Below are 22,112 nucleotides of genomic sequence, written 5' to 3'. Positions count from 1 at the left end.
CATTTGAACTCCTTAATTCACAGAAGGATCGGTTAACAGAAAATAAAACGAGCATTCTCCACCCCATATCTATTCGCTTTCGTGATAAAAATTTGCATTCTGAGCATTCTGTTAATTAATCTAAAATCTGCAAACTACCACTTGAGAGAGAAGAGGTGTGTTTGTTCCGGAAAGGCTGCGAATGTGCAAGGGATTGCTCTAACTTAATGGCCACCATTAAACTACCGAATTAGGTATGGTTGTAAAGGGCCAACTGTGGCAGTTCTTTGTGGAGAGTTGCTCACTTATTTAACGCGAGAAAACAAATAAGGAATGTTTCTCAAAGGGCGTGTGATGAAATATGAGAGCTGGAGCACTGCAGCTCGTGCCGCAAATGATGCGAACGTGGATTGTACCTTCGAGGCCTGTCTTTGATGATCATTGAGCGCAACAAATAATTTAGTTTGAATTTCCACATGAAAGACCACGAGGTGGCTAACAAATATCACGAGCAAAAAATAACCCCCACCTGAAAATAAATTATATATATATTATATTAAAATAGTATTTTGATGTGCTACACTCTTTACAGAGCATGAGTGCTGCTGAAGCAGTTTATTGGCAAGTGTTATACTGGGTAGTTTACTATTGCCCTCCTCGTGTTGTGTGACCATGCTCTTACATTCTAAATGTCTGACCAGCGATAGCCAAGGATTCTCCAAAGTGACCTGGTACCAAAGGAATTGAGTCTCTGTCTCAGATCCCAGGTCAGAGTCCAAGTCTCACATCCGTAGAGCAAGACTGGAAGCACCAAGGACCTGAAGACTTGGACTTTCGTCTGACTGCACAGGTACCGGCAGCGCCACACCCCATGATCCAGTGAATCCACGACTCCCCAGGTCAGACTCAGACGTCTCTTGACCTCTGGCTCACGGCCAGTAGAGACGTGAATGTCACTGCCAAGGTAAGTGAAATTCTCCGTTACCTCAACATCCTCACCACAAACAGGTACAGACAAGATATCAGCATCCAAGATGTCATTGAAAACCTGGATCTATTATTTGACCCAGGAAACCCATAATATCAGCGGCTCTGATTCCTCATTAAGCACCTCGAGGGCCACCAAAAGGATATCCAGAGTCTCTGCAAAGCTTACTGCATCATCAGCGAAATCAAGGTCAGCGATCTTGACATTCCCAAACGATGCACTGCAGCTTGATCTCTCCAACATCCTCCCCAGAATCCAGTCCATACAAGCGCTGAAAAGAGTGGGGACTAGTGCACACCCCTGATGAACTCCAATAACAATTGGAAATAAGTCAGAGATGGTATCACCACATCTCACAGCACTCTCAGTACCAGAGTGTAGTTCAGAGATCAGATTCAGCCATCAGTTTTGGTGGCACTCCACAAAGACAAAGTTGGTATTGAGGAACTGACCACTCCAGAGGGAATCCTGATTCAATGAATGAAACGCTTTGCAGAGATCAACATAGGCTGTAAGCAGACCCTGCTGAAACTCTCGTCTGTTTTCGGTTAGAATCCGAAGAGAAAAGATACCGTCAATCGTTGAACTCTTTGGTGTAAAGCCTGGCTGCACTGGATGATGGTGCTGAGGCAGATAGTGGTGAATCCTATAAATAATTATCCGAGCAAAGACCTTGCCCGGCACCGAGAGCATCCCTCGTCACCCATCGGTAGACGGCCGAGTCACCGTCACCTCGTCACCCTTCGTTACTGAGAGCAGCATCACCCCTTGGTAGTTGTTGCAGTCTTGGCAATCACCCTTCCCTTTCGATAGAGGGACAACAAGGCCCCACCTCCAGTCAGTTGAGATGATGCCTGTGTTCCAGGCAGAGCACAGAACTGCATCCATCAACATAAGTGCAGCATTTTCACCACCTTTCAGAAGTTCAGCAATGGATGCCACAGATCCCAGGAGCTTTACCCCCATTAAACCAGTTCACCGCAGCCTGTGTTTCGACAAACAAAGGTGGATAACTGTTGATTGGAAGGTCAGTAATAGAGAAAGCAACACACATGATGTCCAACTCGACAGCTGGTGGATCAGCCTGGTGCAACCGCTCAAAGTAACCGATCCAATGGGCCTTCACTTCAGACTCTTCTGTCAAAAGCCCACCAGCCTCCACTCCAACTGCAGTAGACCACCAAATGGGCTTGGAGGAACGCAATGCGTGAAGTCCCCTGTGAGCAGGATGAGAACCACTTGACCACAGGTGATGCTCTTCCCCCTCATAGATTCCATGCACATAGGCCTCCTTCTCCATCCTTAGCACACGTACAGTTTTACACCTCAGCTCCCCGAACAGCTCAGCTCTGCCATTAAGCCTGGCCCAGTGACTCTGGTCAATGGTATCCAGTGTCCCTTGAGAGACAAAATTCTTCTTCTCCCTTCGGTGAGTTCCAAGACATCCACCGGCAACATCAAGGATGGTGGTCTTGAATAGCACTCCACAACTCTTCATGATTTCCCAAATCGCCCAGACCCCCCAAATCCCCACTCAGCTTGTTCGCAAACTCTTCAGCTACCCTCTCATCCTTGAGCTTGCCAACATCCAGCCTCGGCTGGGATGGCACCATTCTCCCGGATGTTAGCTGCTACTTCAGAGTTGCTACAACAAGCCTGTAGTTGGTATTGAGGAACTGAGCACTCCGGTGAACCTTGCAGTTCTGGATCATCCTCCAGTGACCATCAACAAGCACATGGTCAATCTCCTTTGCCACACCACCAGCGTTGGAATACCAAGTCCAGCGATAAGCCTGTGGGCGCTGAAACCATGAACCGGCCACCCGAATCCATCAATTCTTGCAAAGTCAAATAACTTAGTGCTGTTCTGGTTCACAGATCCTGACCCATGGGGACCAACACACGTCTCATAACCATCCCTATCAGTTCCAGTCGATGCACTGAAATTTACCAAGCTGGGAAGAGGAACTCTCCTGGGGCACTGATCAACCACAGACTCGAGTGTGGCATAGAATGCATCCTTCACGGTGAGATCACTCGTCTCAGAGCATCTACAGAGACCAGGGAAATGCCATCCAAGGAGTTATGAATCCTTAGTTTCATAATACAGTTGTTGACCGGTGTTCCCTCAATTATCATTAGACAGCTTATTGGTCACAGATACAGCAACTCCTTGAGTATGGTAACCATCAGGGTGACCAGACTAATAGTAGGTGTAACCACCCACTATGATCTCTCGGCAATTCGGTCTCCGAATCTCAGAGAGTGTGCAATACCAATGTTCAAATGCTTGAGCTCAGATGATAACAGAGACAGGTGATCATCCTCTCTTTGAGATGGGACATTCCAGGCACCCACCCGATGGGACCGCCTCAGGTTAACCCAAGGAGACCGCCGTCTCGTGGACAACACCCCAGCACCACTCTGCCACATTCTCCCGCAATCTAACGCTGGAGGTTTACCCTGTGGTTTTCCTCCAATCATCAAGGAATGGGGTCCCCAAGGCTTTGCCAGAATCCTGTCATCCGGTGAGCTGCCCTGCGAAGGGCAGCAGCATAGGAGGTACTCCCACGGAGTGGGTTTTCAGATTTCCTTACATTTGTGGGTTTTGTGGAATTAAGTGTTTTTCTGTGACTGGAGTGCAAATCCTGCAACCATCCTCCTAAAAAAAGTAACTCAACTGCAGGAGGATGTCCGCAGACACAGTTGGGCACTAAGCAGGATGTTTTTTAATCCTGCTGGGTGTCCATATCCATACATCCTCCTCATCAGAAAACCTGGTGGGGGGGGGGCGGTTTAGTTGCTGACAACCTGACCATGAAACAGGTTATTACAGGTTTACATGGTACCTGTATCAAGTCACAGCTCGAATCTGGCTTGACCTGACAGTGTAGCAAGTCACCTATATATTCTGGCTTGACACTGAAAGGTGGGGGCTACAAAAATAAATTGTGGGAAAGGAGATACCTATTCACATCTCTCTTCAACTGGGAAAAGGTTGGATGTTCCTGGGAAATGCGGATCGGGAATTCCAGAGTTTGGCTTTGCGTGATAAGAAAAACTGAAGGAATACCATACTGTGTTGACCTGAGAAACACAGACAGTGTGGGCATGTGTGGAGGTTGGCAAATGTATCAAACGCTTGAAAGTGTGTAAAGGCGAGACAAGTCGTGAAAGGCCCTTTGAGCAGCTTCCAATTATTGTTCCTGTAGAAGAAACACAGAGAGGCCACATCATCAAACTGAGAGAGAGGTTCTAGAAATGATGGAATCCATACTCAACTTCAGTTGGGAGACTTTGGTCTTCCAGGAAACTCATGAGCTGCTGGTTGATAAGACATTCAAATACTTTGCTCATGATGGGAAGAAGGCTGATTGGACTATAGTTGGATGGATCAGATTTCTCCCCAGAGCCTTTAAATGCAGGTACACCTGAAGCCAACTTCTAGCAAGCACATCTTCAGGACAATTGCAGGGATACAATCTGGTCCAGTGGCTTTTTGAAATGTCCATCACTTGGATGACTTTCTCAACTTTCTCAGGAGTGATAATAACAGTATATATATATATATATATATATATATATATATATATATATATATATATATATATATATATATATATATATATATATATATATATATATATATATTAGTCCTACTGGACCAGATGTATTGATTTCTTCTGAGGTGTTGATCTGTTCGTTGCCTATGAATGTCCTTGTAATTAATGTAAAAGTGCACTCATGTCTCTTAATGTTCTTGTCCTGAACATGTGTGGAAAATTTCACCATGAATCAGATACATATCCTGTATGTTGACGTTGTGCTGTTATGCAAAAGCGAAAAGTTGCAATTTCTGGAGAGACTAATAATTTAATAGAAAGAGAGGAGGGAGATGGAGGAAGAGTATGACAGAATGAAAGGAGCTCATTTTGTATGAGATGATTACTAACATTATCATTCTTTTATAAGGATCACGTTATTTGGAATTGGCTGCATGTCTATCATAACTGATTGCATTGGCTTTTGACAAGTCAGACGTATCCGGAGTGCTTGCGCTGGAAAGACATGTTGGAGTTGATGACTGCATTCCTGTGAAGGAGGAGCCACAAAGTGCAACAGGTACATAATGGAGCAATCCCATAATTTTCACCTGGCAGGTATGCTGTATACTTTGCGTCGCTTTGTGTAGGCAATACCAATTACTCTGTGTGAAATGGAACGTGCTCACATTTAAGCTATACGGTTTCTGTGAGTGAAATTGTCAATAACGAACTGTGTATGAGAGAAGAAAAATCATATACAATGAAAATAATAAATGTAAATAGAGTCGTAGGTCAATGATGCACCTGCCATTGTCAGATGGGCTCAGAACGCCAATCAGCGATGCGATTGTTGTTCCAATTAATGTGGTTGTGATGTAAAATCCTTGTTTGATATTTACGGAGAGTGAAACAATTGGATGAGCCGTGGCCTGTCTATAGCCGTGAGGTTTGAGTGCTTGCCATCTGGTGAGTGTGATGAGAAATAGCAGATTTTATTATCCCATTTCTGGGCTGAGTGGTGTGCCGGCCTTTTAGCTGTCTTGTCTGGGTTCCATTACCACCCGACCCAACTATAAACTGTCAGATTTGTATTTGGATGGACATCACAATGCAAAGTGTGCCATCCCTCAAATGCACCTCAAGCTGGGTGTCTCGTTTGTTAGCATTCTGCAATTAGTGTTTTTGCTGAAGATATATTTTTTTGCCCACAGTATTTTTGCTGAAGATTAGTCAAGTTTATCACCCAAAATAAATTTAAAAATTGTGCTCTAACCAACAGGAGCATTGCATCAAAGACACAACCAGCAGACAGGTGCTGCATATCCAAAGAACAGAATCCCAGCTATTATCTTCATTACTTTTGTGTTGTGTCGATTTGTCCTTACTTTTGAATAAGCTTTGAATTACTTTATGATGGAGGTTTGGTCATAGAATCAAACTGATTCTGTAAAAATAACAATCAAACTGGTTCTGTAAAAATAACAATCAAACTGATTCTGTAAAAATAACAATCAAACTGATTCTGTAAAAATAACAATCAAACTGGTTCTGTAAAAATAACAATCAAACTGATTCTGTTAAAATAACAATCAAACTGATTCTGTAAAAATAACAATCAAACTGATTCTGTAAAAATAACAATCAAACTGGTTCTGTAAAAATAACAATCAAACTGGTTCTGTAAAAATAACAATCAAACTGGTTCTGTAAAAATAACAATCAAACTGATTCTGTAAAAATAACAATCAAACTGGTTCTGTAAAAATAACAATCAAACTGGTTCTGCAAAAATAACAATCAAACTGATTCTGTAAAAATAACAATCAAACTGGTTCTGCAAAAATAACAATCAAACTGATTCTGTAAAAATAACAATCAAACTGGTTCTGTAAAAATAACAATCAAACTGGTTCTGTAAAAATAACAATCAAACTGATTCTGTAAAAATAACAATCAAACTGGTTCTGTAAAAATAACAATCAAACTGATTCTGTAAAAATAACAATCAAACTGATTATGTAAAAATAACAATCAAACTGATTATGTAAAAATAACAATCAAATTGATTATGTAAAAATAACAATCAAACTGGTTCTGTAAAAATAACAATCAAACTGGTTCTGTAAAATAACAATCAAACTGGTTCTGTAAAAATAACAATCAAACTGGTTCTGTAAAAATAACAATCAAACTGGTTCTGTAAAAATAACATTCAAACTGGTTCTGTAAAAATAACAATCAAACTGGTTCTGTAAAAATAACAATCAAACTGGTTCTGTAAAAATAACAATCAAACTGGTTCTGTAAAAATAACAATCAAACTGGTTCTGTAAAAATAACAATCAAACTGGTTCTGTAAAAATAACAATCAAACTGGTTCTGTAAAAATAACAATCAAACTGGTTCTGTAAAATTAACAATCAAACTGATTATGTAAAAATTACAATCAAACTGGTTCTGTAAAAATTACAATCAAACTGGTTCTGTAAAATTAACAATCAAACTGGTTCAAAAGGCCTGTGGAACAATCTAATGAAGGTGCAGATTGATTTTATGCTGTAAATAATTAGCCAAATTATCTATTATGAGTGGATGAGTTGTGTGTGTGTGTGTGTGTGTGCGTGTGTGTGTGTGTGTCTGTGTGTCTGTGTGTGTGTCTGTGTGTCTGTGTGTGTGTCTGTGTGTCTGTGTGTGTGTGTGTGTGTGTGTGTGTGTGTGTGTGTGTGTGTGTGTGTGTGTGTGTGTGTGTGTTTGAGGGAGAGGGGCATGCTTTTTGTGTCTATTAATTACGTACTATTGGAATGTACCAATTTTGATTCTCTGGACTGTTGAGGCCCCTTCGACCACTGAATACCCTTTAAAACCCCCAAGACTCTTAAGACCACCAAGACCCCAAAAGACCTCTCATTATTGTTTGGGTTCCAAGGCTTCCAGGCTGGGAAACCTATTGTTTTTGTTCAGACGAACAAAAACGCCCAAGGCCATGAAGACCAATGAAAATTTCTTACAACGGACCAACAGGTCCCCTAGTTCCATAAAATACTTAAAGTCCTCCAAAGGATTAATGATTACAAGCGATGTTGAACAGACAGGAATAAATCTGAAAGGTTATTTCTCAGGAATCGTCACCTATGACTGTACTGCAGCGGGAGACTATGGTTTCACTTGTAATCTTCACTCAAAATCCTTATTTCATTTTTTTTATTCTTTGCTCTTGGTTTTAAATTGCAGAATAAAATAGCCATGACTAGTATGCAAACTTTTCATTTTTTTGCTATATATTGTACATGGATTGTGCATGCTCATGTATACGAGGAAGAGTCAAAAAGTTTTTACCCCGTTTGCAAAAATTTAAGAGCAAAAAAACGTTGCTTCTGTTCCCTGTTCCAGTGGAATCAGGAGACACCCAGCACTGGAGAGAACGTGAAATTGGTCGGACATTACAGAGAAAGGTGTACTACAGAGAAAAGGACATCTTGGGGGCATAGCAATGAATGCCAGATGAAGGTGATCCAAATATTAGATCTGAGCAGGTTGTGAAGGTACAATTCACTAACCTGGCTCTAAGATGAGGGGTGGGGGGGAGTGGGAGGGGAAACTTTTCAACTCACCCCCGTAGCTGCGAGATACAGTCAGATATAGAATCGGACTGCACGCAAGCTCATAAGATATGCTACAAAACACATCCAAAATGAGTTACCACCAAAGCGTCAGCAATCATCATGTTAAATCAGAAGGTGTTTAGAATATCTAACATGTTAAAGCATCCATGATGAATGTGAATTTTTCATCAGAGGAATCAGTTTAAGAAAAATGAAATAAATTATATTCATTAGTTGTGATTGTTCCAGAAAAGTTAGTAACGAGCTGAGATTGTAGTGGAGTGTGAAGGGTTATGGGGGTTGCAAGGGGGTAATTTGCAGAATTTAATTGGAAAAACATAATGGTGGATTACATAATATACATGAAATGATATAAAACGAACTCTAACATGTCATGCATTGCACACATACACACCGAAACCTCTGTGCCTGGTGGTGTAGTGGGCCGGGGTAGCGCCGGATGGGGGATTGATAGAGCTGTGCCAGTAAAGCTTGGCTTGTCTTCTGGCTCGGATTGTTGGCAAATTTCACCGTCACAGGCTCGGCAGCACCCGGTGGTTTTTGCCCATTGAGACCTTTGATGGCTTCTTCCGCTTCGATCCGTTTGTCAAAGCGAATAAAACCCACACCACGTGACACGCCTGCTTAATAAAGACACAAAGGGAGTGAGAGGTGAGATTTGATTACAAGCTTTGCGATTCATTCCATGGTCAAACTGATGTAATGGGAACACCATAAAATCAATGTCTTACTTTATTATTGCTGCAGGTAACATACAATCCAAGAACCAAGTAGTGTAAGGTGGGGCAATGTTCCCCCACCCCTGCAATAATATATATAATATATATATATATATATATATATATATATATATATATATATATATATATATATATATATATACATACACTGCAGGTCAGGGTATCTTCAGGGGGCACCTGGTGTCACCTGTCCCAACAGGTGAATCTTGTCCCACCTCACTCGATTTGGTGGGTTTTTGATTACTCTTAAGATGGGGATCATTATGACTGAAGGAATCTTACAAAACTGCAAAAAATTTGTGATTAGTTATGCTCATGGTGCATGGTGAACCCGAGCAATATGGCGAGTTCTGTGCTTTTTTTTCCATGTTGCTTGCCGCACCATGTTAAACATCTTCCCCGCGATGTTGAATTTTCTTGATTTTCCATGGTTGTTTTCATGTCCGTCCAGATTTCCTCAATCATCCACCATTAGCCTTATTGACCACCACACAAGGTTGTTGAGAGGCAAACTATGTTTGGGTCTCGAGATGGTGAACCAAAAAAAAAATTGCCGTGTTTCCATATGTGCAGGGGTTTCATTTCATGATGGAAAATGATCATCACGAGCTATATCAGGAGAGGAAAATAGATTTTCTCTCGCTTTGACGATGATTTATGCTGTGCAGGACCTTTTCAAGAGTATAATTGAACTCTTCATCTTTCTTCAATTACAAGGCCCAATATAGATGGATAGAAATGTGCGTGAACTCTTTGTTCAGCGTGAATGCACCAGCGAGCACCAACAACTGAGTGGTCTTCATCCAGGACTGTGCAGGCATTGTGTGCTTGTTGTCAAGTGTCCTCCAAAGGTGGAGGGGTTCACGTGACCGCAAATATGGTGATTGGAAGACCGAGCAATGAAAATGACGTTAGGCCTCAACAACTGCATTTTGCAATCATGACACTCCGCTCCTTGGAAGGTTCTGAACACCAGGCATAGGATGCCTGCACAATGCCGGATGAAGACCCCTAAGTGGTCCAAACGTTAGATCTGAGCCATGCAATTGGGTGACTATATAAGAGTTGGTGAATGGTACCTTCATTTTCGAATTTGGATCTTCCCAACTACAACCTTTTTCACATCTCTTCATTCATATTTTTTGCTTTATTGCTCATTTGATTTCATGCTCTTTCCTCTTTCGTCAAGAGTGAAAACGTGCATTTTCTAAACAACAAATTAATGAAATTACACTGAGAAATGCACGAATGAATGAGGGACAGCGAGTCGGACTGCGTTTCCTCACGATCTGCGCACATTTCTCATAATCCTGAGAACCTGCAGCTTCAAACCCCAAATCCTGTGTTGATCTGTTCATTGCTTAAGAATGTCCTTGCAATTCATGTATATGTGCACTCATGTCTCTTCATGTCCTTGTCTTGCAGATGATATAAGTTACAGCCCCACGATTTCACTTCCAATTGGTTCTTCTGACCACAATCTTGTAAACAACACTTTAGTTACCACGATTGCTCCTCCGACTGCTCTGACTAAACACCAGTATTGGTATTTCATTAGTGCTGACAAAACTTCTTTTCTGACTTACCCTGTGAAGATTACTGCCTTTCATCGGGCAACGTCTCTATTTCTGCTGAAAATATAGCAAAAGTTATTGATGCACGAATGGAGGTTTATATCCCCTTCTCTTTCAATGTCTATCACTCATACCAATTCTTGGTTCAATAATTCCTGCTCTGCGGCCATTCTTGCAAGGGACGTGACACATCGGACATGGAAATACTTTTCTTCCTCCGACTCGCATTCAACTTTCATACCTGCCACAAATCATTGCAAACACGTTCATGATGAGGCGAAGGATTCCTTTATCCAAAAGAAATGTGACAACCTCTCGTCTTCCACTAATCGATCTTTCTGGTCCTTACTTAAATGTATCTCCATCAACTTTGGTCACTCTACCTTTCCTTCGCTTTTCCATTCCAATGATACTGTTACGTTTGAGGGGGGGGGGGTATGCATTCAAAGGGTAATTAGGATGTTTAAGTAGGTATGCCATGCTGTTCGAGTGTACCAGGATCTCGATGTAATAAGTAGCAATTCAGTGGTGATAAGTTGTCTAGTAAATGTCCATTTCTTCAAGGGGGAAATGATAATTGTCACGTAATTAGATAGGGATACGGGATAGGGTAAGTGTGTCTGCGTAAACCCCTTTTAGTAGTCCCTGGAGGCTTGCCGTGACGTCACAGGACAGTGCTGCGGATGGCTCCGCCCCGTGATCACGATTGGCGGAAGGCGACGGCGCAGGCCAATAAAACGGCTCGATTGGAAGTGACGAGGATGGGAGGATAAAAAGGTTCTGTTCGGGGTCGAAAAGGAAGAGGAAGAAGATCGGTACAGAAAAACCGTTCTGGTGGAGGCTGTTGTGTTGGGAGCGTGCTGTGCTGTTGGGCTGATTCGATCCTGGTTTTGATCGTGTCTCGAGGCCGTGCTGTGCTTCGTGCCTCAGCTCGGTTGGCTCTGGGGTTCTGCTGGCTCGGAGTACGGGGTCGAACGGCGGGCGGACCTGCCTCCCTCTCCTGCTCGCAACTTGGTGCCAGAACTGGTTCCCTGGCGGCTGTGAGCGGACTTGGGCCAGGACCAGGAGGTCGACAGCACCACGGTGTCTCCTGCCCCTGACGAGCGCAACGCCTGCTCGTCCGACGCCAATCCAGGGACTGTTGCGTCCACACCACGGGCCAGCCTGACCACCAGGACCAGCTACGTTTTGTGTGTGTGTGTGTGTGTGTGTGTGTGTGTGTGTGTGTGTGTGTGTGTGTGTGTGTGTGTGTGTGTGTGTGTGTGTGTGTGTATCTGGCACCTTAGAGGGTTTGAGATTTGTATATTCATTGGAATTGTCTGCGTTTTCCCCACGCCCGAACCCACACCACCATCCCGTAGAATCGCCCCGGATCCCTCTTCTTGCCGAGTCTTATTATTTCTGGTTAGAGAAATAAACATTATCAACTCAGTGAAAAGCGAGTCGTGCCACCTTCCTCGTCCCGTTTGCGGTAGAGCGATTAGAACCGCCATCTTTGGGTTATAAAAATAAACCACCTCCATCGTTTCGGCTCATTCTACGTTGGCGGGACTGTTCAAGTCCCGTGGACGTCACAATACTGTCGCTGTTTCTCCGACTGAAAAAGCAAATTTCTGGTTTTCTTTTCTCCTCTAATTCCACGTTGGACGACTAACATTCTAACTCTCCTTAATGCACCCCTTACCAATCCATTGCCCCTCCCTCTAATATACATATAATCTATATAATATGTATATATATATGATATAATCTATTGTACTGTATATTGCAAACCATGGTGTTTGTCTGTGCGTTTGTCTGTCTCCCATTTATGGCAGCCACTTCCCGCACTGTTTGAAAAGCTCAACATTCACTTTTGAAATGATGGGAGAACAGCATGAATAACGTTGATGCGAAATTTTATTTCACAAGCCGGAAATTTTGCCCTCTTTTTCGAAAGTCCAACCCCTGCCACCCGATGGTGCACCACCATTTCGTAGTGGACGATTATATGTATATATATATATATATATATATATATATATATATATATATATATATATATATATATATATATATGTATATATATATATATATATATATATATATATATATATATATATATATATATATACATACATACATACATACATACATACATACATACATACATACATACATACATACATACACACACACACATACAGAATCTGAAGATACTAATGCCGGCATTAATGCCGGGTCCCTCCTCCCACCCCACCCCAGTCTCCACGGACTCCCAACACTTCCCCTGCCTCCTCACACCCCACCCCTTCCCCTCCCTGATCCCACCTCCACCATTCCCCTTCCTTCTTCTGCAAAGGAGTTTTTGCAGGGTTTTTAACCACATTTGGGAAAAATAAGTAATTAAAATAAAACCTGGTTTTGATTCCTTCCAACCTCCAACTTACCAAGTGTTATGTCGAAATGTGCCCCCTGAGGGACAAATTCATTGATATGGCTGAAATAAGTCATGGTATAGATGTTTATCCTCATCGCCATGAACCATGCAATGAATGTGGGGTGTGTTCAGTTAACAAGTTACTTGTAGAATGCTCGCCAAGTGGCTTAAGCACCCAAGGAAACAGTCCATACAAAACTGTTGATAAGGAATGGCTGGCTTGGCAAGTACTAGAAAGCTAAACAGTAAATGAACACATCGCTGGACATCTCGACAGCATACAGTACATGGAAAACGCCATCAAAAGGACAGTTTTTTTTTTTTAAATTAAAGACTTCAAATATTATTTACCAGCAAATACCACCTGTCGTTTTGCTAACGGGAATACTAAGAGGTGGGAGGAGAAGAGGAGGGGAAGAGAGAGAGAGGGGGGGGGAGTGAGGAGGTGGAAAGGGAAATGGAGAGGGAATGAGGAGGGGTGGGGGAGCAAGGAGGGAGGGAGAGGGAGGGAGAGGGAGGAGGACTGGGGGAAGGGAAGGCAGCTCAAAGGGATGGGAAGGGCAATAAAACAGGCCCAAATAGCAACATTTTCTTGTTAACCACTGTGTTCTATATAATACCGGGTGGGAGCATTTAAAACCCAAGCTATCTACCTGGCAAAGGCATGCCTGCACACATGCATGCTCAAATATGTAGCGACCTTTGCACCCCTCCAGTCTGCTCACTCCGAATCTGATTCATACTTGCTACATTTCTGAGGAAGCTGTTTCAAATTCAAAACTAAACTGTCAGTCCTAAATAGTCCCCTTAACAGAGGAGGAGGGGTGGGATGAGAGGGAGGTGGGATGGGTAGGAGAGTGATGGAGAGGCAGGATAGAGGAGGGAGGAGGGAAGGAAGTAAGGAGAGAGAGAGAGAGAGAGAGAGAGAGAGAGAGAGAGAGAGAGAGAGAGAGAGAGAGAGAGAGAGAGAGAGAGAGAGAGAGAGAGAGAGAGAGAGAGAGAGAGAGAGATAGAGATAGAGATAGAGATAGAGATAGAGATAGAGATAGAGATAGAGATAGAGATAGAGATAGAGATAGAGATATATAGAGATATAGATAGATGGGGGAGTTAGGAAGGGTGAGCTAGCAAGGCGGGAATTAAGGAAGGGGGGAAGAGCGAGGAAAGGGGGTTAGGGAGAGCGATGCCTCACCCAACATCACTATACAAGCTGGGAGGGGGGGGAGTGGGAGCAAGGAGAAGAGGAGGAAGTGGGGAGGGGAGTGGGATTTGGAATGAGGTAAGCATGAGTGGAAGGGTTCTCGACTTGCATTTGCAGTGCGACTTGTGGAGGAGTGGGGAGGTCGTACAGGACTGAACAAAATGGGGTACATTAAAACAGCATGTTAATAAAGCATGACAAGACTGCCCAGAGATGTCCATGGGGGTGGAGAGAGGAGGAGGTTTGGGAGGAGGATAGCATGAGGAGAGGGGAAGGGAATGCAGCAAGATGGGAGGTAAGGGAATGCAGTGGGAGGGGTGGGAAGGGAATGCAGCGATGGAGGAGGGAATGGAAGGCAGCATGAGGGGAGGGGAAGGCTGCATAAGCGGAAGGGAAGGCAGCGTAAGGGCAAGGGAAGGAAGTGTGATGAGTGTGTCGGAGTGTACCAGGGCATTATCAGGGAGTTAAAACTAAAATGTGCCCAAACAGCAACATTGTCTTTTTTTAAACTGCCGTGTTCCACATAAAACTGGGCGGAAAATCTCTTCCTCCTTCAACTTCTTCTTCACTTGTAATAATGTGAGTTTCATTCAATCCTGCTTCTCATCTCGACTGGATTCAGAAAACGATGATGATACACCACATTTTAAAGCATCACAAAGCAGGTCGCTTTACTTGCAACACAGGTGAGAAAAGGATACCTAAAAGCAGCTGATATTTCAATAATTATTCACATGACTTTTAAAGGGTGAAAGTTAATTTTTTTTTTTTTGTAGCAATTATGTAAAGATTGGTATTTCCATCAGCGAAGCGATGGATCTTACTTCTGGTGGCTTTGAGATGAACAACCAGGCAACTTGGTAAGCACTCCTCAAGTGGCTTAAGCACTCACGCAAACACTGCAACAGAATGGCTGGCTTGGCAAGCAATTACCGATTGCCGATCGGTCATATTAACCCATGCACCCAGATGCGCCCAAGCGATGTCCGACTTGGACAAATGAACACTTTTTTTTAGCAGTCAGAATTTCTGCTGAAGTCAATAAATAAGTTTAGATTTTGAAATTCAGCTGAAATTAAGAGATTGTAGAGGTTTTGGCATGTGCGGATATGAAATAAAGCCTCGAATGCTGGCATCTCCGGGCGTTTATAAGCATAGCAATGTATCCAGTGATTCCTAGGTATGAGGATCAGGCATTTGAAGATATAAGTGAGGAAAGTGGAAAAAAAAAACTTTATCATTAAGAGAATGCATGCAAAATTTCTAGCTGCTCTGTTTCATGGTTTTGGAGTTATGAAGAGACACACTGACTGACTGAATGACACACTGTGACATTTATTAGTATAGATGAATATTTGCATTGAAATGAAAACATCCCTTGTTCTGATATTTTGCATGTGGAGGCATATGGGCCCCTGCTGGCCAACCTTGGCTGACCGTATTGAGGTTGAAGGGCCGAGACAGGATGATGCTGAAGACTTCAACTGAAGTCCCGGTCAGCGAGGCACCCTTATGGCCCAGGTGTGTTTTTGAAGTTGCGCAACAAAAAGCCAGCCTCCTCTCTCTGTTGTCTATGTACTGCTAAACTGCTGGATGGAATGAGTTGAAACTTAGTTGTTGAAGTCGGGGTATACCCGGGAATGTTTCTGGTGGTTAAAAAAAAAAATTCTCACCCTGGTTGTTTCGGCTTAAGTGACAACGCAAATTCTCTTTGAAAATGTGCATTATGTAGCACCCACTGTTCCGACTGAGAAAGGATATTACAAGTCCCTGCATATTATAAATAAAATAAATACATCAATTACCTGCAAGAATACTGCAATATATTTCTTATTAGCTTAAAATAATACTGTCTGTCTGTTTTGTATGCATTCCTCAACTGCTGGTCATAATGAGTTGAAACTTAGTGGTTGTACTTGGGGTGTGCAGTGAATTTTTTATTTGAAATTCGGGATGGTTATGACCAAATTATGTTTTAACATTAAAATGAGCGAATTATCACATGACACTCTTTTTTGGTTTTAACACTAACAATTCGCTGAGTGAAACAATTCGCTTCAGACAGTATGGGGGAGTATATGAATGGGTAATGGAAGAAGTGTTGAGGGCGAAGTCGCCTGTTAAACACCAATCTGTCTGTCTGTCTGTCTGTCTCTCTCTCTGTATATGTATATGTATATAGATATATGTATATATATATATATATATCCATATATATATATATATATATATATATATATACATATATATGGATATATACATATATATGGATATATACATATATATGGATATATACATATATATGGATATATACATATATATGGATATATACATATATATGGATATATATATATATATATATATATATATATATATATATATATATATATATATATATATATACATACATACATACATACATACATACAGGGTGAGTCAGTAGTAGCGCCCAATTTCTGTCAGTTGATTGTTTGTTTGCCATTTGTGTTACAGTGTCCAAGAAGGTAGAAATAAATGAATGACATGTTTATCTAACCATTTATTCAAGAAAAAACTATTATGGAACTGTACCAAGCTGTTTTACTTGCAATTTTCAAAGTGCCCTCCCTAGTGATCGATGCACAATTACAGCCGAGCAGGCACAGAGCGGCACACACGTCTGCAGAGTTCGATATCAATTTCCTCAAACTTTGCAGTGATTTGAGCCTTCAATTCCTGAATGGTACGAGGCTTTTCACGATAAACAAGGTCTTTCATGAACCCCCAAATAAAGAAATCTGGAGGTGTAAGGTCTGGGGAGCGTGCCGGCCACTCGATTGGACTGCGGCGGCCGATCCACTTTCTGGGAAGGTTTTCATCAAGCCACTGATGAACATAACGTCCATAATGAGGTGGAGCTCCATCATGCTGGAAATAACAGTCCTGATCTTGTACCCTGGGCCAAAAGAAGGTTTGCAGCATATCCAGGTAAATTTCTGCAGTGACAGATCCCTCAAAGAAAAAGGGTCCAATTATCCCTAATGGAGATATGGCTGCCCAAACTGTCACTCCAGGTAAATTTACCTCCTTCTCAACTGTCACTCTTGGCTTATTCACAGCCCAGTCGACACAATTGTGTCTGTTAATTGCGCCATTTAGCTAAAAACATGCCTCATCTGACCACCAGATGTTGTTTAGCATTGTGTCCTCTTTGTGAAGTTTAGCGAAGAACTCTTCGCAAAATTGAAGACGGCGGTCGTCATCTCCATCATGAAGGGCATGCAGTAAGCATGGAATGTAAGTTTTCCATTTTTTCTGGTGAAGGATACGGATAACACTTGATTGACTCACTTCCAACTGTGCAGATAAACGGCGAGTTGACTTTTGCGGACTTTGTTCCAGTGTTCTGATGGCTTCTTCAGCCTTAGCTACATTCGTTGCCGTTTTCGGACGACTGAACTTCTTTGCAGTGGCTACCGACCCTGTTGCTTCAAATTTCTCGACAATCAATCATATGTTTCTTCCCTGAGGTGGGTTGATATCGAATTCCTGTGCCAAACGGCGTGCCGCCATCATTGGTTGTTTATTACATTTGTAGTTATGTTTCACGGCCGCAATGCGTTGGTTCATTGAAAGGTAATTCATGGTTCAATTTGGTGCAAATTCAGTAACTTTCCAAACTCGCAGCAATAACCTGCAAAACAAAATAAAAAAATAAATAAATTACGAAAATTAATAATCTGCAAGACAATTAGTAACAACATGACTTCCCAGAAAGAATCTGACAGCGGAAAAAACATAAATCGAGCACTACTTTTGACTCACCCTGTATATACTGTTACGAATTTGGAATTCAATTGCACACAACATACAGGTTCCCTTCGTCAGCTATGTCGATAAGTGCATGTTCCTGAGATAGCTCACCTTCCATTGTTTAAATGTTCAGAGATCGATTAGATGCGCTGCGGATCAATTTAATAGATATAGGGAGTGAACAATGGAGACGTCCCTGCGTCTTTTGCGAAGAGGAAGAAGAACCCTGCGGTGGCGTCAACAACTCCCTCCCACCCGTGGTTGAGCGGGGGGTGGATCATGAGGGCATGAGTCACGCCGGGTGTGGGGAGGGGGTGCAAAGGATAAAGAGGACATCTTTTCTTTGTTCAAAAAGAGTTTGTGGGAGTCCCGTGGTAAGGCTGAATTTGTGGGCTGAGTTCGTGGGAGTCCCGTGGTAGGGCTGAGTTCGTGGGAGTCCCGTGGTAGGGCTGAGTTTGTGGGAGTCCCATGGTAGGGCTGAGTTCGTGGGAGTCCTGTGGTCGGGCTGAGTTCATGGGAGTCCCGTGACAGAGTTTGTGAAGAGTCCCGTTCTGAGTCCCGTGTGCAGAGTTCGTGTGCTGAGTCCCGTGGGAGGAGTAAGCTTTTTGCTTCGGAGAGAGCAGTCGTTCAGCCGGCCATCGGGTCCTGCTCGGGTTGCTTGGCTTGAGGCCTTCGGAAGCTTTTTGCTTCGGCTGGCTCAGTGAGCTTCGGCTGCTGCTTTGTTTTGGAAGGAACTTGAGCCAGTTGTTCGGCTCGAGCTGCGAGTGGAGGCTTCTTCCTCTTCTTCCTCCCCTTCTTGGTTCGTGGAGCTTTTCGTTCTTCATTTTGTTTCCCGGCTTGGTGTGATACATCGGCCTCTTCTTGGAGTTGGATCCTGGGGGAAGCGACGATCGACAGGAAGGATCGGCGCCTCGTCTCACGGCACGTGTTGAGAAGCGCGGGAGGATTCGCGGGAGCTCTGGAAGGATCGCGGCGATTGGATCCAGCTCGCTCTCGCTGGAGCCCGGGTCCGGACAAGTTGAAGACCACACGAGGTGGAAAGGTGGTTCGAGTCAAGCTCTGAGTTTCAGCTCACCTGTCCTCCGAGCTGGAGCTTGTGATTAAAGGCCTCAGCCACCATTTCGTGTGTGTGTGTGTGTGTGTGTGTGTGTGTGTGTGTGTGTGTGTGTGTGTGTGTGTGTGTGTGTGTGTGTGTGTGTGTGTGTGTCCGTGGGCCCGTCTAATAAGTAGGAACTGCTGTTAAGTGTAAATGACTGTACATAATAAGTAGACTGTGGTAGTTCTTTTGTCGTGCTTTTGTTGCTTGTATAATTTCATACGTGTTTTGCCTTATTTAATTGCATACGTGTTTCATTATAATAAATGTCCTTGTGTAAATGTAAACCTGCTTGTTTCGTCCATTCCCTCATTGACTGAACATTTCGTGTGTTGGGAGTTAGAAAGCCGTTGGTTTGCCGTAATAGGGGGGTCATTTGGACCGACGGTTCTCGGCGATTACTCCGCTCGGAATCGCGCAAGGACAAGCTCGCCTCGGCGGTTTGTTCCGTACAAGTTCCGTCGAGGGTGGAATACCCCGATAGTTGGATCACGTGGGTATTTAGGTACATTGAAGATTGGCAATCGACCTTACCCCACGTGATCTGCTGATTAGCGTATTTCGGTTCTGGTACAAGGTCCCGTCGCTCGGAGTTATCCGGGTGGAAATCTATATTCCGGGCGATCGGTCGGTTCGACTCGACTTGCGGCTCCGTTCAGAGCGGTCGGTTGGTGGCTGACCCCCGGCCAGTAACAATATATATATATATATATATATATATATATATATATATATATATATATATATATATATATATATATATATATATATATATATACACACACACATACACGAGGTGTGTTCAAAAAGTATCCAACCTTAATTTTTCGTGCGTAAACAAATGAAGCTCAGGAGGCATGGTTTGGTGCACGTATGTAGGCGATCCTAATTCGTATGCGTGAATATTTTCCTGCCTGCAGAAGCTGTCAGTCGCCGTCAGACCGCCGATGAGTGAGGAAGTGTAAGTGAGCGACGTCGGATTTTCGTTTTTGACAAAATGACGGAAAAACTTGAACAACGCTACTGCATCAAATTTTGTGTAAAGCTTGGCGATTCCTAAGTGGAAACGATCCGCAAGATTCAACAGGCCTTGGGGAACGAAGCAATGGGCACCACACAGATAAAAGAGTGGTACAACCGCTTCAAAGATGGTCGCACATCAGTGGAAGGTGAAGCACGTTCTGGTAGGCCCTCAACATCCCGAAATGAGATCGTCATTGACCAAGTGAGGACCCTGCTGATGCAGGATCGTCGAATCATGATCAGAGAACTTGCAGACGAGGCGGTCGTCAGCAATGGATCCGTTCATTCCATTGTGACTGAGGATTTGGGCTAAAGGAGAATCTCAGCGAAGTTCGTGCCAAAGCTGCTAACGATCGAGCAGAAGCAACTCCGTTTTGAGATCGCACAGGACATACTGGAGACTGTGAACAGCGATCCCAACTTCTTCAACACAGTGATCACTGGCGATGAGACCACAGTGATCCGTCATTTTGTCAAAAACGAAAATCCGACGGCGCTCACTTACACTTTCTCACTCATCGGCGGTCTGACGGTGACTGACAGCTTCTGCAGGCAGGAAAATATTCACGCATACGGATGAGGATCGCCTACATACGTGCACCAAACCACGCCTCCAGAGCTTCATTTGTTTACGCATGAAAAATTAAGGTTGGATACTTTTTGAACTTATATATATATATATATATATATATATATATATATATATATATATATATATATATATATATATATATACATATATATATATTCGTATAAAAGGCCATCAAAAATTATGGGTTGTAATTATTTTTTTCAACATATTCAGAGACTGGACGATATGATGTTTTGTTGCAAGAAAATGCATCATTTTAAAACACCACATGTACAAATATTACCATATTTTCTTTATCTAATGGGACCTTTCATTTCAAAGGTACAGCCAGCCTTGTGAGTGTGCCAAAGCCTGAAGCCTCGGCCTAATGTCAGGTGTGCTTTTATCTTCTTTATTTATTGGACATCGTATGTAAGTAAATGAACAGTCATTTTACTCTGCACAGTTCCACATCATGTGCAGCAAATTTCACCTCCCTGTGACTTGTATTTATTGTTATTTTTTTTAAAGCTTCTATACACCACCAATGAAGTCTGGTTGCAAGTCACCATGTACATTTCGAAAAGAAGAGACAAAATTACACTTTAAATGGAAAATATTTGTTGACTTTTTTTTTAATCCTCAAAAAATGGATCGCAATGAAGAAAGAGTCATGTTAAAAGATTGGCCTTTAAAACCCTTCTTAAGTCATCCTTTTAAAGGGTGACAGACATCATACAAACACAGATTGTGTTTATATGGTGTGTGTGTGTGTGTGTGTGTGTGTGTGTGTGTGTGTGTGTGTGTGTGTGTGTGTGTGTGTGTGTGTGTGTGTGTGTGTGTGTGTGTGTGTGTGTGTGTGTGTGTGTGTGTGTGTGTGTGTGTGTGTGTGTGTGTGTGTGTGTGTGTATATATATATATATTTTCACAGTATATAGTCAGATTTGTGTTTCACAGACAGCAAAATACATCAATATGTGCACCATCCCTTGGATGGACCTTAATGTGGAAGTCCCTTTGGGTAGATGGACGTCAAAGATCCCACTCATATCTTTTACGAGACTGAGCCATTTTGAGCTGGCACCCTAAACTAACTATATAATCCTGTGCCAACCTGCAAGGGGACACTGCATCACACAGCCGCGTTTCAGCAATGATGCAACCAGCCTTCAGGTGCTGCACTTTGCAAACATTAGCACTCTAAAAATGTCATAAATGTTTGGCTTTTGGCTGTGTGAGCGAATAGTTATGGAGCAGGAAGGTCGATATAATGAGAGAAATGGTCAATATCAAGTCGTTGTGTTGGGTGAATGCATCCAATGGTGAGTGAGAACGAAACACTTGAGGCATGCGATTATAAAAGCATGCGAATAAGCATGCGATATACCGGTGACTTGATCCACAAGGATGCGGGAGGTGATGATGCGGCCATATTGTGAAAACAGCTGCTCCAGTTCTTTCTGGCTCATGTTCTTGGGCAAACCACTCACGTACAAGTTTGCATCTCGGATAGACGCTGAGCTCGGCCGAGCATAGGACACCTGCAAAGACACGTCGGGCA

At 42.8% G+C, this 22,112-nt stretch overlaps 1 protein-coding gene across 23 annotated transcripts in view; it reads right to left on the bottom strand.

The window, feature by feature from the left end:
* Window positions 1-22,112, bottom strand: part of LOC147024992 (ELAV-like protein 2) — a 287,153-nt gene that overhangs the window by 26,392 nt on the left and 238,649 nt on the right. For 17 of the 23 annotated variants that reach the window (XR_015059289.1, XR_015059290.1, XM_085885524.1 and 14 more), the window contains 2 exons: window positions 21,939-22,092; window positions 8,530-8,758 (listed from right to left, as the gene is read on the bottom strand). Coding sequence is in view for 21 of the 23 variants with exons in the window: in XM_085885524.1 (XP_085741650.1) it covers window positions 8,530-8,758; window positions 21,939-22,092 (383 nt within the window). In the remaining 2 variants the exon portion in view is untranslated. The remainder of the gene's footprint in view (window positions 1-8,529; window positions 8,759-21,938; window positions 22,093-22,112) is intronic. The other 6 variants (XM_085885507.1, XM_085885516.1, XM_085885513.1 and 3 more) reach the window with 1 other exon arrangement.

This window comes from Eptatretus burgeri, chromosome 6, assembly GCF_056783735.1.
Source record: "Eptatretus burgeri isolate ZD-2024b chromosome 6, Ebu_testis_v1, whole genome shotgun sequence".
Taxonomy (NCBI): domain Eukaryota; kingdom Metazoa; phylum Chordata; class Myxini; order Myxiniformes; family Myxinidae; genus Eptatretus; species Eptatretus burgeri.
This window is presented reverse-complemented; position numbering and strand designations above follow the sequence as displayed.